The 14,968-nt window shown below is 46.2% G+C and overlaps 1 protein-coding gene across 12 annotated transcripts in view; it reads right to left on the bottom strand.

Moving 5' to 3' along the window:
• KIAA1217 (KIAA1217 ortholog) overlaps window positions 1–12,661 on the bottom strand; it is a 360,449-nt gene extending 347,788 nt beyond the window's left edge. For 10 of the 12 annotated variants that reach the window (XR_015946371.1, XR_015946372.1, XM_035129887.3 and 7 more), the window contains exon 1: window positions 12,290–12,380. Coding sequence is in view for 10 of the 12 variants with exons in the window: in XM_035129887.3 (XP_034985778.3) it covers window positions 12,290–12,365 (76 nt within the window). In the remaining 2 variants the exon portion in view is untranslated. Of the gene's footprint in view, window positions 1–12,289 lie in introns of all 12 variants that reach the window. The other 2 variants (XM_060280825.2, XM_060280829.2) reach the window with 2 other exon arrangements.
• Window positions 12,662–14,968: the final 2,307 nt, after the last annotated feature.

Below are 14,968 nucleotides of genomic sequence, written 5' to 3'. Positions count from 1 at the left end.
CAGCCCGAGGGGCCACATTCTTTACTGAGCAACCTTTCAGGGGCCACAAAGCCAACAGTGGGCAGAGCCAAGGATGTGATTCTTTGTAGACTACATTGGCAACCATGCGAAAGCCATGAGATTCCTACAAATACACACCTCAAGCCTACCACAGTTCAAGAGCACATTTCATAAAATAAAAGCATGCGAAGAGGGCATAAAACAAGGAAACTAATGGGTGTTCCCTGGGGGAAACATGGCATGATAACCTTCCCAAGGGCCAGATAGAAAGGTGTAGAGGGCCACATTGAGCCTAGACCTGAGGTTCCTCACTCATGTAGGCAGGCATGGAGAGTCTGAAATGAGGAGATAGCGTGATTGACCAGAGGTCAAGAGCAGAATCAGAAAACGAAAGTACAACTAAAGAATTATTGGTTCTGAATTCCACTGTCAGCTCCAATGTGGCTCAGAGAGTCTGCCGACTTGCTGATGGTGAATACGGTTTTACTTGAGTGGACATATTTTGCATGCTGGGGTCCCAAGCCTACTATTACTACACCTCCTACTTCATGCAATCTTGTGTGATATTGAACTATCCCTTCTCGCATCTAGAGGTGACCTTAGCAACTCGGCAGATGACAAGCATGCTACTTGACAGTCAAGAGGGAGTTCACAAAATCCCGACATCATCACAAACAGCCTTGGCAGTTTCTCCTAACACCTCACAATGCCACATTTGACGCAGACATCTTTTCCTGCCGCTTTGTCCTGAAGTTACAGCCACGATCCTAACAGGACGAATATTTCAATTAAATGCCATCAACAATAGCAAAAATACGTATGGGATTTTCAGCCAAGTAACATACAGCAATGGCATATGTACTCTTTAGTCACAAATACTTCCTACCGGAGAGAAAATGTCAATTTAACACTCTGTATGTGTGTGTGTGTGTGGCAGGTCTCCTAAAACACAGCAGCCAAGTGCAATTTTTTTCATCTTCAAATGACTGCATCTCATTTCAAAAGCAGTCTGTAGAAAAGGCAGTCAATTAGAAGTAAAGCAAATTAGAAGAACAATTTAGTACACACATCTGCAAAGATAAAAGGAGACTATTTTCTTTTGTAGGCACTGCAATGTTAAGACATACCACAGTAGGCTGGTTCTGAAATATGACAGCTAATTTCTTCTAAATAGTCGGTTGAAAATTAGATAATTTTAAAAATACAGCTACTTCAGTGGTTCTTAAAGGGTGTAGCACGCCATACTGGTGCGGAAGGAGAGGATGGCAAGCGTGACAGAAATATTCAAGGCCAATCAAAGAAACATTTAAACAATTCAGTGTAGTATAGTACAGTATCAAAAAAAATTATTTGCAGAATATAGATATTCAAAACGAGAGCAAGAGCATCAAGTTATACTGAGAACAATCCTAGATGAGATCCAGAATTGTTGACTGAAAAAAGGTGCTGGAGAATAGCATTGGCTATTCTCCCACAGTTTTCCATAACATACTTGTGAACAGCAATTATCAACTCTGACAAATATGAAAGATCAAAAAAGAGAAAGGCTTCTTTGTGTTGATGAGAAGATGAGAGTTTGTCGGTCACAAACTAGAACTGATATAAATGAGATTGCCCAGCAAAAGGAAACTCACACACCTCAATGAGTTTATATACATACTTAAGGTACATATGTAAGAGCCTCATTTATAATTATATTTGGGGAATGATTCATGTTCCTATGTAGCTGCATTGTTTTATCCTTTCTGGATGTTCCAGGATCATATTATAAAGCAGTTGTGTTCTATGTTATAAATCGAGCACTGCTAGGAGTTGTTTCCTTCTGCCAATGTATTTCTTATCAATAAAAAATTCAGTGTGGCATGAGCAATTTTTTATTCTGAAAGTGTGGCCCAGGAAAAAATGTTTGAGAACCACTGAGCTACCCTAATGCCTCATTTTTGTTGTAGCAGAAGTTTTAGGAGTTAGGAGAATGCCTTGATCTCCGTTTTACACTAAGAATTGAAATATACTCATATTGAGCGTATAATTATATAACTGTTCCAAGGACTACGAGTGATGAACTGTCAAGAGGTGACCTTGGAGCAGGATTAAGTGTTTCACTTCATGTTTGCTTTACCAAATATGGTTTGGGGGTGGGGGGAGGCGGTGTTTTGAGACCAAATGCACCAAACCACAGAATTGCATATTCGACATTCTATGGTAAAATGGAAACTAAAGAAAGAAAATATATTAATATGTTGCCACAAAGAATTAGGAAGTTGGGCATGAATCAGTCACAGGAAATGCATATAAATTTTATCTTTGTTTAAACACAGACCCCGAAGTTGCTTGCTGAAAAGGCAGTGATACAAATTGACCTCTGTTTCACCTGCCTAGCAGCCTGCAGTGAGTCTTGCCACTGTGTCCATTTCACAGTGAAGTTCCTATGAAGAGCCTGGCAGAGGAATGTATCAGATGCCCATGAATTCTGAGACAAAGTAGTACCGTAGTAGTAGTAGTAGTAGTAGTAGTAATAATAATAATAATAATAATAATATATTATTTATATCCCGCCCATCTGGCTGGGTTTCCCCAGCCACTCTGGGCGGCTTCCAACAGAAAAATGAAATAAAATAATCTATTAAACATTAAAAGCCTCTCTAAACAGGGCTGCCTTCAGATGTCCTCTAAAAGTCTGGTAGCTGTTTTTCTCTTTGACATCTGATGGGAGGGCATTCCACAGGGTGCGCGCCACTACCAAGAAGGCCCTCTGCCTGGTTCCCTGCAACTTGGCTTCTCGCAACAAGGGAACCACCAAAAGGCCCTCGGTACTGGACCTCAGTGTCCGGGCAGAATGATGGGGGTGGAGACGCTTCTTCAGGTATACTGGACCGAGGCCATTTAGGGCTTTAAAGGTCAGCACCAACACTTTGAATTGTGCTTGGAAACGTACTGGGAGCCAATGTAGATCTTTCAAGACTGGTGTTATGTGGTCTCGGCGACCGCTCCCAGTCACCAGTCTAGCTGCCGCATTCTGGATTAGTTGTAGTTTCCGGGTCACCTTCAAAGGTAGCCCCACATAGAGCGCATTGCAGTAGTCCAAGCAGGAGATAACTAGAGCATGCACCACTCTGGCGAGACAGTCCGCGGGCAGGTAGGGTCTCAGCCTGCATACCAGATGGAGCTGATAGACAGCTGCCCTGGACACAGAATTAACCTGCGCCTCCATGGACAGCTGTGATTCCAAAATGACTCCCAGGCTGCGCACCTGGTCCTTCAGGGGCACAGTTACCCCATTCAGGACCAGGGAGTCCCCCACACCTGCCCGCCTCCTGTCCCCCACAAACAGTACTTCTGCCTTGTCAGGATTCAACCTCAATCTGTTACCCGCCACAGTAGGGTGTCTTGGATCTTCTGAAGTGCTTTGTGATGCTTTAGCAATCCTAACATTTTTTTGGGGGGGGGGGAATCTGCTGACAAGTATCTACTGAAATAAAAAGAAACCTAACAATGCCAAGGGGAGATGATAGGTGAAATGAGAGCAAGCCCCATAGTGGGGAGAGGGCAAAGGGAAAAGCTTTTCAGGCCAACTGGCCAAGCTTGTAATCAAAGGGAATGGTTTTGCCTGGAAAACAATCCCTTTTTATTTCTTCCCACCTACAAATCAACTTTTACAAAGTTCCTAGCACAAATGCCCCTGGACCTAGTTGCCTGTAATTCGGCAGGTTTCTCGCCAGGGCACCCCTTTCATGCTTGCAATTTGCAGAACAATTGTCCACAAAACACGAGGAACAGGTTAGTTTATTCCACACACACACACACATATCCTCAGACTGCAATTGCTGCCTTTGCAGGAAAAATGCTGTAGTCATCCTTCTGAAACTTGGCAGGGTTCATTCCCTTAGGGTGGGCGACAATGGTTGTGATTTTCATCCAATTCTGACCAAAATTAAAAAGCTATATTTTTTTAAAAGAAAAAGAAAAGAATTTTTTAAGGGTGCTCAGCACAAAAGCACCTGGACATATTTGCATTTAGTTTGGCAGGCTTTATACATTTTGGAAGAGTTAGTATATCTGCACATTTCACCTTCTTCTGTTAAAAGGAAATGAAGTTATAGCCATTCTTTTACTTCCTGGTAGTCAATGGGGGAAGAAATGGAGAAGACTTGAACTAATTTCACAGCCCATATGATACTCAACAAGGGGGGGAGCCTTTACAAAGGTACCAAATTGGGGAACAAATCAGGTCTGTGGCCATTGCATGCCTCTAGATAACGTCATCTGTTTGTTACAATTTACAGTATACAACCTCCAATTTGCATTAAACTGACCACTATGTTCATTGGCCTGCATGGTGATGATGGTTGCTATCAAAAAAAAAAAAGTGATCCACTACAGCACATGATCTACATGCTCATGCTAGTAGCTTGTACAAGTTTATAAACAGCCTCGACCCAGTATACCTGAAGGAGCATCTCCACCCCCATCGTTCTGCCCGGACACTGAGGTCCAGCGCCGAGGGCCTTCTGGAAGTTCCCTCACTGCGAGAAGCAAAGCTACAGGGAACCAGGCAGCAGGCCTTCTCGGTAGTGGCACCCACCCTGTGGAACGCCCTCCCATCCGATGTCAGAGATAAATAACCTGACATTTAGAAGACATCTGAAGGCAGCCCTGTTCAGGGGAGTTTTTAATGTGTGACATTTTAATGTATTTTAAATTTCTGTTGGAAGCCGCCCAGAGTGGCTGGGGAAACCCAGCCAGATGGGCGGGGTACAAATAATAATTTATTATTATTATTATTAGTCAAATTGTACAAATTGTTTAAGTGATTGAAATTCATTTTTTTTAAAAAAAATCAATCCCACACTTCTCATCACCGTCAGTCCCAAGATGGCTTGCAGCGTTGCATCCTTCATGTTCTTAATAAGTCTACTTCTTTAATTAAACATAGACAGTCATATTCCAATCTTACTTCCTCTTACCTCCTGCCTTGGGCTTCTCCCTTGAGGGAGTTAGGTGGGTATAGACATTGAGCTGCCAGATTGGTGACTCAGCACACTTGTCAACTCTTTCCCCACCAGGTTCTCCAAAGAGTCCTGTCAATTCAGTAATTCAATCTTTTGGAAATACTTTTAAGGCAGTGGCTATGTTGGGGCAACTAAAAACCAATTCACTTTGTTTTAGGTCACGTTTTGGTAACCTTTGGCCCCTCCAGAGGTTGCTGGACTACAATTCCCATCAGTCCAAGCTTGCATGGCCAGTGGCCAGGGATGATGGGAGTTGTAGTTCAACAACATCAGCAGAACCAAGGGCTCCCCATACTTGCCTTTGTAGGTGGAAGTTCCATTTTTAGCTATTCTGGACCATAGCAGTGGATATGTACTCTTTCATTCAGGGCTGGTGCCAGGCTAAAGGAGGCACAGGCAAAATCCAACTTGGTAGGATTTCCAGTGGCAATATTAGGCAGCAACTGTACAGTCTGTAGCAGGTGGCTGCAAGCCGCCTACCATTTAAACTGTCAAAAAGCAGTCTGGGAAAGACAAACAGGCTAAGCATGGCAACTCAGAGCAGGGGTTAAGCACCTGTGGGGCCTTCAGCAGCTGCCAAAGGATGTAAGGTTTTGACAGTAGGCCTGCCTTCATGGTTTTCTCCCCCAACCCATTCAAAAGCTGTCTAACACAGCAGCCATCACCACATTATTAGTTTGTCCATTCTTACTTCTATAAACATCCACTGTGTTTACCCTTTTAGCAAAACCTTTGGGCTACATGCGATGAGATTACTTCCTTTATAAAAACGAGAAAGAGAGAGAGAGACTTGTTTAGAAAGACATGAGTGAGGGAAGCTTTGGATTGTTCAGAAATGCAGCCTTTGGGACAGAGAAGTACTTTCAATTAGGAAAAGTGAACACGCACTGAAGCGAAGACCTCAAACACTTGATCAGAGAGGGCTGTCAGGTCTCCCCCTTCCTACACCCGAAAAGATCCACTCCAGGGTTGAGATTATCGGAAGCAGCACCCAATGAACTGCAAGGAGCTGTGATTACAAAGTTGTGGAAGACCCGGCGTATTTGTATACATGAACATTTGGATGTATCTACAAGATCCTGACCTAAGAACACCACCTCTCTGCACCAACATTTTAAAAAAACCGAATTACTCATTATTATTATTTTTAAATCAAATGTCCCTGCCATTTGAAATGTGGCATGTATCTGCAGAAGGAAAGACCTGCTCAGTGGTGGCACCCTGATTGAAGAATGTCCTCCTTGGGGAGATTTGCCTAGTGCCTACCTAGATACTGTTTCAAAGCCAAACAAAGGCTTTTATTATCTTAGGTTTCTTAAATCTCTTTACATTGCTTTTATGCCACTTTGCATTGGATTTTTCGTTTTAGTTCCACCGACTCCTTTCCTTACATTGCCCTTTAATGGTGGTGTTTTAATGTTCTAGCTTTTAATGTGGTTTAATGTTCTAGCTTTTAATGTGCCCTTTAATGGTGGTGTTTAAATGTTCTAGCTTTTAATGTGGCCTAGGGCTTGCCGATCAGAAGGTCGGCGGTTTGAATCCCCGAGACGGGGTGAGCTCCCTTTGTTCAGTCCCAGCTCCTGCCCACCTAGCAGTTCGAAAGCCCATCAAAGTGCAAGTAGATAAATAGGTACCACCCCGGTGGGAAGGTAAACTGCGTTTCCATGCACTGCTCTGGTTCACCAGAAGCGGCTTACCGGTAGCCATGCTGGCCATATGACCCGGAAGCTGTCTGTGGACAGCGCCGCAACCCCAGAGTCGTCCACAACTGGACCTAATGGTCAGGGGTACCTTTTCCTTTACCTATTGTCATTTTGACTTTTTGTAAGTCGCCCAGAGACCAAGTAGAAGCAGTGGGATGTATAAAACAAAGACAGAGCAACTCCCTGTTTGTGCAGGGGTTGCGTTTTTGGGTCATGGTGTGTGTCAGTGGTCACATGCAAGCCTGTTCCACCCCCGCCCTGCCCTGTTCCACCCCCTTCCAGGTCTGAAAACAATGTACATGTCAGTGGTCGCACATCAACTGGGCACTTGCAAAATGGTTGCTGTCTGTGAATAGAATGCATCACAAGTGAGGTTCAAAGCCCAACAGACCTGAAACTAAGTGGATATTTAAAGAATAAAAAGTTCTGCTGATAGAAAAATCTATTGTCACAGCTGCTGGGTGGCTATCCTATGTTAAACCGATTTCCTGCTAACCCTCCAGGATGGTTGGCTTATATTCCTGCCATTCAGGGTAAGGTAGCTCGGGGCACAGTCATTCAGGGGAGTGTTCTGCTAAGTAGTGCTGAATTTAGCAACAGAGAGAAATAGAGCACTGAGTTCAGCTGAAGATGGCTGAAATGGGGGAACAAGAAGTAAGGGTAGCCATTCTAGCCCATTAAAAAGAAGAAAAATCCATTTTAGAGCAATATCTTTACTAGGCCAATAAAAATATGACAAAAGTTCCTACGGCTTCACCATCAGTCAACTTATTCCCTCTCTCCGCTCCATGAATTAATATGCCATATAGCCTAATAAAGCATTCTGGAGAACTTGAAAGCTTGCACACTGTTTGGTGACATTTGGTAGGCCTATGAAAAGCAGAGGAGTAACAGTTGTGCTGCCTTACTTCACACAGCTGTTGTATATTGACAAACAATCAGATTTCTGACAGGAAGTCCTTCCCAGCCCTGCCTAGAAATGCCAGGAATTGAACCTGGGAACCTGCTCTACCACTGAGCTACAGCCCTTCGTTGTTATACAGCTGGTGATAAATAAATGAAGTAGGTGAGCCAACATGAGCATAACAATCCCTCTGCCCACACTCCACACAGTCTGAATCCCACCCACTTTCCTGTTTGGTCTACCACCCGCCTCTTGGCAGAAATGCTCCTTCATTCTGCAGTTTATCAAGCATGGGGCAGCCTTTGAACAGAAATAGTTCAAAATACAACATACGCATTACTGACTAGGAGCAGGAAAAATAGAAGGCATCAAGCCAGTTTTTTAGAACAGACCTTGGTTCATTTCTGGGTACAATCTGAAAGGGTGGTAACAGGGCCTTTTTGTTCGTGGCCTCACAGCTATGGGATGCAACAGTTTACTTGAGGTTTGTATATAGGTTTAAATATCCAATTTTTTACTATGGCTTTTATCAATTGTGTTAGATCATTCTGACTTTAGTATGATTATGTTAACCTGGGTATTATCTAGCCACTGGTACAGGTACGCTTTTGTGTTACTTTATTATAAAGTTTTATTGCATTTTGAAAATAGTATTGTAAACCGCTTATGTGACAGAAAGCAGTTCAGTTTTTTTTATTTCAGTTCACACATACATTAAAGCTCTATACCAGGCATCCCCAAACTGCGGCCCTCCAGATGTTTTGGCCTACGACTCCCATGATCCCTAGCTAATAGGACCAGTGGTCGGGGAAGATGGGAATTGTAGTCCAAAACATCTGGAGGGCCAAAGTTTGAGGATGCCTGCTCTATACAATCTATAAATACCTTCTTACACATAAGCAAGCCCAAGCCCTTGTTTAAAGGGCAGCCATACACAAAATGAGCAGTTGAATAAGAACATTTGAATAAGAATACAGTCATACCACAGGCTAAGTACACTGTGGGTTGCGTACTTTCAAGCTGCGTACTCGACGGACCTGAAAGTGTTTACTTCCGGGTTCCGCAGCACGCACATGCGCAGAAGTGTTCTGCGTGCTTCGCGCATGCGCAGAAGCGCTCTAACGGTGCTTCGTGCACGTGTGCTATTGCCGCTCAGGTTGAGTACTTTTCAGGGTGCGAACGGCACCCCAGAACGGATCGAGTACTCAACCCGAGATAGCACTGTATTTTAAAATGCAAGCTGTGTTATGTTAGTTAGACAATGTAAAAGGTGTATGAGATCAATTTGAAAAGTAAATTAAGAAGCCCAAGCTCCCTTAGACTTCCAGCCCCTGATCAAGCATGCCCATTTCACCTCCCCCTGCCAAAAACACTCCTGACAGACTCCATTGCTACCCTCTACAGCAGCCTTTCTCAAGCTTGGGTCCCCCATATGTTCTTGAACTACAACTCCCACCATCCCTGACCACTGACCATACTAGCTAGGAATCATAGGAGTTGTGGTCCAACAACATCTAGGGACCCAAGGCTGAGAAAGGCTGCTTGACAGAATATTCACCAATATTTCTTATCTCAAGGAAATAATTCTAGAACACAGAGACCACCTTTCCTGATAAGCCATGCGAAATCGTCAATGTTATTATTATAAGAGCAATGATTCCAATAATATCCAATACGACATTCCTAAGAAAGACCTTTTGGGGTTAAAGCAGGCATCCCCAAACTGCAGCCCTCCAGATGTTTTGGCCTACAACTCCCATGATCCCTAGCTAACAGGACCAGTGGTCGGGGAAGATGGGAATTGTAGTCCAAAACATCTGGAGGGCCGAAGTTTGGGGATGCCTGGGTTAAAGCTACATGAAACATTTGTGTCTAGGTATCCCTCGGCCAGTAAAGCGAGAGGAGCACCATAACCCCAGAGTCGTTCGCGACTGGACTTAACTGTCAGGGGTGCTTTACCTTTACCTTTTTTAATACACTCTTCTGTATTAGTGTTGTCAAATTCCAGGTCCAAGGATTTTATCCTACTCTATGTAGGTTTCTAAATGTGGTGGCAAGAATCCACGTACGCACAGACTAGGAAAACACACAGGTGTGTCATAGCAGTGTGTGTTTTGCATGCAAATTGTAACCACATACCACTGGGCAGTTCTACATTTTCCCTTTTTTTTAAGCCCTGCTTTGCAATCTGCCTCAGAGGCTCTTTTCTGTGTTCCCCAGACATTAGCATAGCTGCCAAGTTTTCCCTTTTCTCATGAGGAAGCCTATTCAGCATAAGGGAAAATCCCTTTAAAAAAGGGATAACTTGGCAGCTATGGACATTAGGTAGGTGGTAGCCAGAAATAGGGTCTGCATTATGGCTTTGTAACTCTCTCCTTGGGGAAGTTTGCCTGACCCTGCATTTGTTATCTTTTTAGCACCTGATGACGCCTTGAAAAAATAAAGAAAGGCTCATCACCCCTGTGATTTAATCTCGGCTTCTATGGCTGCGTTCTGCACATGTTATCATTTTTTTGTATTGCAGTGAGGAGGAGAAACTTTCCTTTTGAGTTTATTTTTATGTTACCTTCCCCTAGGATGCAAGTCAATGATTGCAAAATACCTGGTATGCTAGAAAGTACTGCATGTAAAGGGTATATATAGCCATGTAGACATGGCTCTCCTCCCAAATTTACCTAAGGAAACACTGGTCTCTATTCTGCTGGTACCTTTGACACTGAAGGCGAGGTGGCAGCAGCAGCAACTCCTCATGCATCTTATAATAAGAAGGGTAATTTTGCACAATAAAGTATTTATGATTACAGAGCCTTCCAACCGTGGTGTATAGATGCAAACAATCTCTCAAGGTAGCTACTATTTATTAGAGGCTAAAAAGGGGTCTCAAATTATAGGCAGGAAGACAATGGAGTATAAAAAGGAACCCAATTAAAAGGACACAGTATTATTTCACTATTCTTAGCATCCCTTTTTCTCATTTTCAGGTAACAGCCTGAACCAATCCTGTGCCCAGAGATTAGCCTGCTGGAGTTAATTAAAACAGTGTTAATCTCAAAAGGTACCTAAATTACCTCTCCTTCCCAAAAGGCTGCCTAGAACCAAAGGTTATAATTCCCATCATTCAGGCAACTGCTCCCCTGCATCAGACAAGGAACAAGTCCAGAAGATTATCTGCCAATGCAAACTGCTGCTGTAGCAGCTCCTTCTGCAGAGCTCAGCATATATCCACGGGGTAAGAAGCAGCAGCATTTAACTCGCTGCAGTCGGAGCCAGCCACCAACTACAGAGCACAAGCGGTGAAGTTTGCCCAGGTCCCAGGAGAAAGAAGTTTGGGCAACTTAATCCAAATCCCTTGCTCAAGGGCAACGCGAGCCAAGCGCACAGCGGAATAAGCACTGAAGCGAAGAACTTGGTCCCAGGGAAAGATTATATATACATACACATACAAATAATCCATATAGAATCCAGAGTCCAAGGTTGCCAGAACCCTGCCCAAAGCCGAAGACTGCATCGCAGAAAGAAGGTGCATGTTCTATGGGTCTACTGGCTAGGAAGAATGCTCCAAGGTCACCACTGGCTCCCAAATTAGCCTCCTTGCAGATGATGGATGGGTGCAGAGGTGAAGAGGGAAGATAGGGAGAAAAAAAGAAACGGTGAATGATCCCAAGATAAGGTCAGCAAAATCAGCATCACGCTGGATGGCCATGACCATATCATGGATGGACAGGGATGAGCAATGGAAATGCAGGGGTGCAAAACCCAAATCTGAAACCTGGTTGATTCCTGGGTGGCAGGACCCACACATACGGCATTCTCCAACCCTTAGAATTCTGCCCTTCCAAAGTGCTAGTAAAGTTTGCCATGCAAAAAAAAGTGTCTTTGAACAGAACAGAAACAGTCCTCACCACACATGCCCCACACAGTTAATACTGTATGTCAAAGTCTCTTGTTATCCCACAACCAAGAATGCTCTCGCTAGGGGATGGCTGGTTTGGGGAGAGCAAGGGAAGTGGCACAAAAGAGTGACCAGTCCCCTTAACCCCACCCCCCACCCCCATTTGTGTGGGTATCACCCACTGAACCACACACACCTCAATCCTACATCACGTTTAAATGGAAGCAAATCCCAGTGTGTCCCATGGGATGTACTCCCACTTTTAAGTGCACAAAAGACTACAGCCTCAAAGTCTCCTTAACCGGATTTGGAAGAGTCTCCCTCCTGCTCCGAGAAATCCCCTTCCACACACCCACGGGTGACATGTTCCCCACACCCACTCTAGCCAGTCTTCCCCAAAGCTTAGGGGACATGAAAACATGAGACGGCTTCTCATTCTCCATAGGTGCAAGCGAAGTCCTTCGAAACGAAAGACAAGAGAGCCTCGAGCCATTCTTAGCCCCGCAGGAAGGTTGCGAGACGCGGGCTCACGCCGAATGCCCGGTTCCTCCGCAGCTGGTACTAACCGGGGCACCATTTATAGTGTATTGGAAAGGGATCTATTTCTAATGCGCGGGAAAGGTGAAGCAATAAAGAGAAGCGCGCCTCTGAACATGTGAAGACTGCCGCCGAGTCATCGTAACCCAGAAACTATGAGGTGAGCAGATTATCTCATAGCAAATCATACGGCCACCCCCACCCCACCCCCGGCTACGAAGGCTAAACTTTCGGGGACACTTACTTGCGCGCTTGAGGCTGCCTGTCCTTCCCGCTCCGTCGAGGTCTCTGGCGAGCGGGGAGCCCCTCGGCGCAGACATGCCTGGCCGGCCGGTGCCTCCCCTGAGGCGGGCACCGGCACAGCGCAGCAGCTGCCCTGCAGCGGCAGGAGGAGAAACGCCGCCGGGCTCGGCTGGGGTTGCGGGTTTCACGCGCTTCAGCTGCCCCACCAGGACCGCAACAGCAGAGGCAAGAGGAAGCAGAGGTGGAGGAGGCGGCGGCGGCTGTGTCCTTCCCTCCCCGCCAACGACTTTCAATTCACCTGCAAGCAGCCGCGCGGGCTGGAGCAGCGGCGCAGAGCTCTGCTGATAGGAGGCGCCTCAGCCCCCTCGCCTCAGCTCGGCCGGCCGGCAGGGGCGGAGCCGCACGCGCGCCACAAGCCCCAGCGGCGCCTCCCTTTCGCCTTCGGAGCGCGCCCTCTGCTCAGGCCGCCGCTGCGCAGCTCTCCGCGGGATTGCAGGCATTGCGTCACCTCCATCCCCGCGCCAACCCCCCACCCCTTTCCGAGGGCGAGAGAGCGGCCCCGGGGGAAGGCGGGCGGCGCCCAATCCCGACGCCTGGTGGCCCGGGAGCCGGCCTCTCTGGGAGGAAGGGGGTCTTCTGGCTTCAAGTTCAGAAGAAGGGAGCTTAGCCGGCTGGTAATGGTGGAGGACATTCGTAGCGCGAGGGAGTGGCCCGCGGGATGGAGCCTTCACCTCCTGACCTCCTTGCTGGACTTACAACACCCATCAGCCCCTGGTTATGCTGGCAGGGGGCTGTCGGGAGTTGTAGTCCAATAAGGGCTGCTGGAAGGCACCATGTTGGGGAAGCGATCCACCTAGTCCACTGTCCTTATTCCTAGAGATGCTTCAGGACCATCACGCAATGGAAGAGCATCTGCTTTGCAAGAAGAAGGTTGCGCGTTCTAAGGTTGGGAGAGACCTAAGAACCTAAGAAGAGGCTCCTTGGATTAGGCAAATTGGCCCATGTAGGCCTGTTTTCACAGTGGCCAGACAGTGGGAAACTTGCAGGCAGGATTCGAGCACAAGAGTGGTCCTGTGGTTTCCAGCAACTGCACTGCTGCCCTCCAACTGTAGAAGCAAAGCAGAGCCTTCAAGTAGTAGTAACCCATCTCCTCCATGAATTTGTCTCATCCTCTTTTAATGCCATCTAAGTTGGTTGCCATAAGGGACACGGGTGGCGCTGTGGTCTAAACCACAGAGCCTAGGGCTTGCTGATCAGAAGGTTGGCAGTTCAAATCCCCATGACGGGGTGAGCTCCCGTTGTTCGGTCCCTGCTCCTGCCCACCTAGCAGTTCGAAAGCACATCAAAGTGCAAGCAGATAAATAGGTACCGCTCCAGCGGGAACGTGGGAAGGTAAACGGCATTTCTGTGTGCTGCTCTGGTTCGCCAGAAGCGGCTTAGTCATGCTTGCCACATGACCCAGAAGCTGTCTGTGGACAAACACCGGCTCCCTTGGCCCATAGAGCAAGATGAGCGCCGCAACCCCAGAGTCATCCACAACTGGACTTAATGGTCAGGGATACCTTTACCTTTAGGTTGGTTGCCATTGCTTCCTCCTGAGTTTATGCACTGCCTGAAGGACTGCCTTTTATCAGTCTTGAATCTCCCAACATCCCACATTGTTGGATGTCCACAATCCTTCTTGGAATCCCTGAAGAGCAGCTGCCAGTTAGTGTGGGCAATACTGAGCTGGCTGTACCAATTACTTGACTCAGTATAAGGCAGTTTCCTATGTTCCACTGACCAGACTTTCTGCTGGTGATCAACATGAAAAGGTCTCCTGGTTGTTGAGCCCAGTAAACAAATATAATTTAGAATATTTTACAAGAGGCAGAAACTTTTTGGACATAGCAGGGATCTGTTTCCCAGGTTGAATCATAGCCAGACATCCTTCAATCACTAGTCCACCAAATCCAGCTGCTTTCATTGGCCACTCAGGGCTTATTCGCTCTTTCCCTTGTCCCTCTGCTTCCCGTGGGGAAAACTCTGTTTTCTCCAGATTGAAGTTTGATTTAGGCCCAGATCCAGTGGCCATCAAATGCACTCCTTCAGAGCATGTCATAAAACTGGGGTGTGGCAAAGGTGGCTAGGGCAAGGGAACCCACATTTGGGGGGGGGAATTGGTATTGCTGACTGCATAGTACGTTTTCATGTTGTGAACTGATTTGAGTTTTACTTGAAGAAAAGTTCATCTAAATCTGGTGGGTGGGAATAACACTGGTTACAAGACTTGTACAGCCATGTGTTCAGCTGCAAATAAGCTGCAGGAATAAACTGTTGCAGAAACTGAAGAGGGTCTTTGCATCTGACTGCACTGTGCTCCCACACTTCAGTTCCCAAGTTTGGAACTCCAGCACATTTAATTCTAAGAGGATTTATAAACTTGGGGAATCTCATGTCACAGAGAGCTGCTTTATCTCAGGTCAGACTGCCCACCTAGCCCAGTGTTGTCTACCCCAAGGGCCACATTCCCACATGGGGCAGCTTTCCAGAGGCCCCATACCAAGGAGCAGGCAGGGCCAGATGCAAAAGCGAGCAGAACAGTGTGTGGGACTCTTCAGTTTTGTGCAGGAGGAGCTCACACCCAGCATGCAAAAACCAAAAGTGGCCATTCCACATGCAAGAAGAAGAAGAGGAGGAG

Source organism: Zootoca vivipara, chromosome 11 (assembly GCF_965207765.1).
Source record: "Zootoca vivipara chromosome 11, rZooViv2.hap1.1, whole genome shotgun sequence".
Taxonomy (NCBI): domain Eukaryota; kingdom Metazoa; phylum Chordata; class Lepidosauria; order Squamata; family Lacertidae; genus Zootoca; species Zootoca vivipara.
Note: the sequence above shows the minus strand (reverse complement) of the source record. Positions and strands in the feature narration are given on the sequence as shown.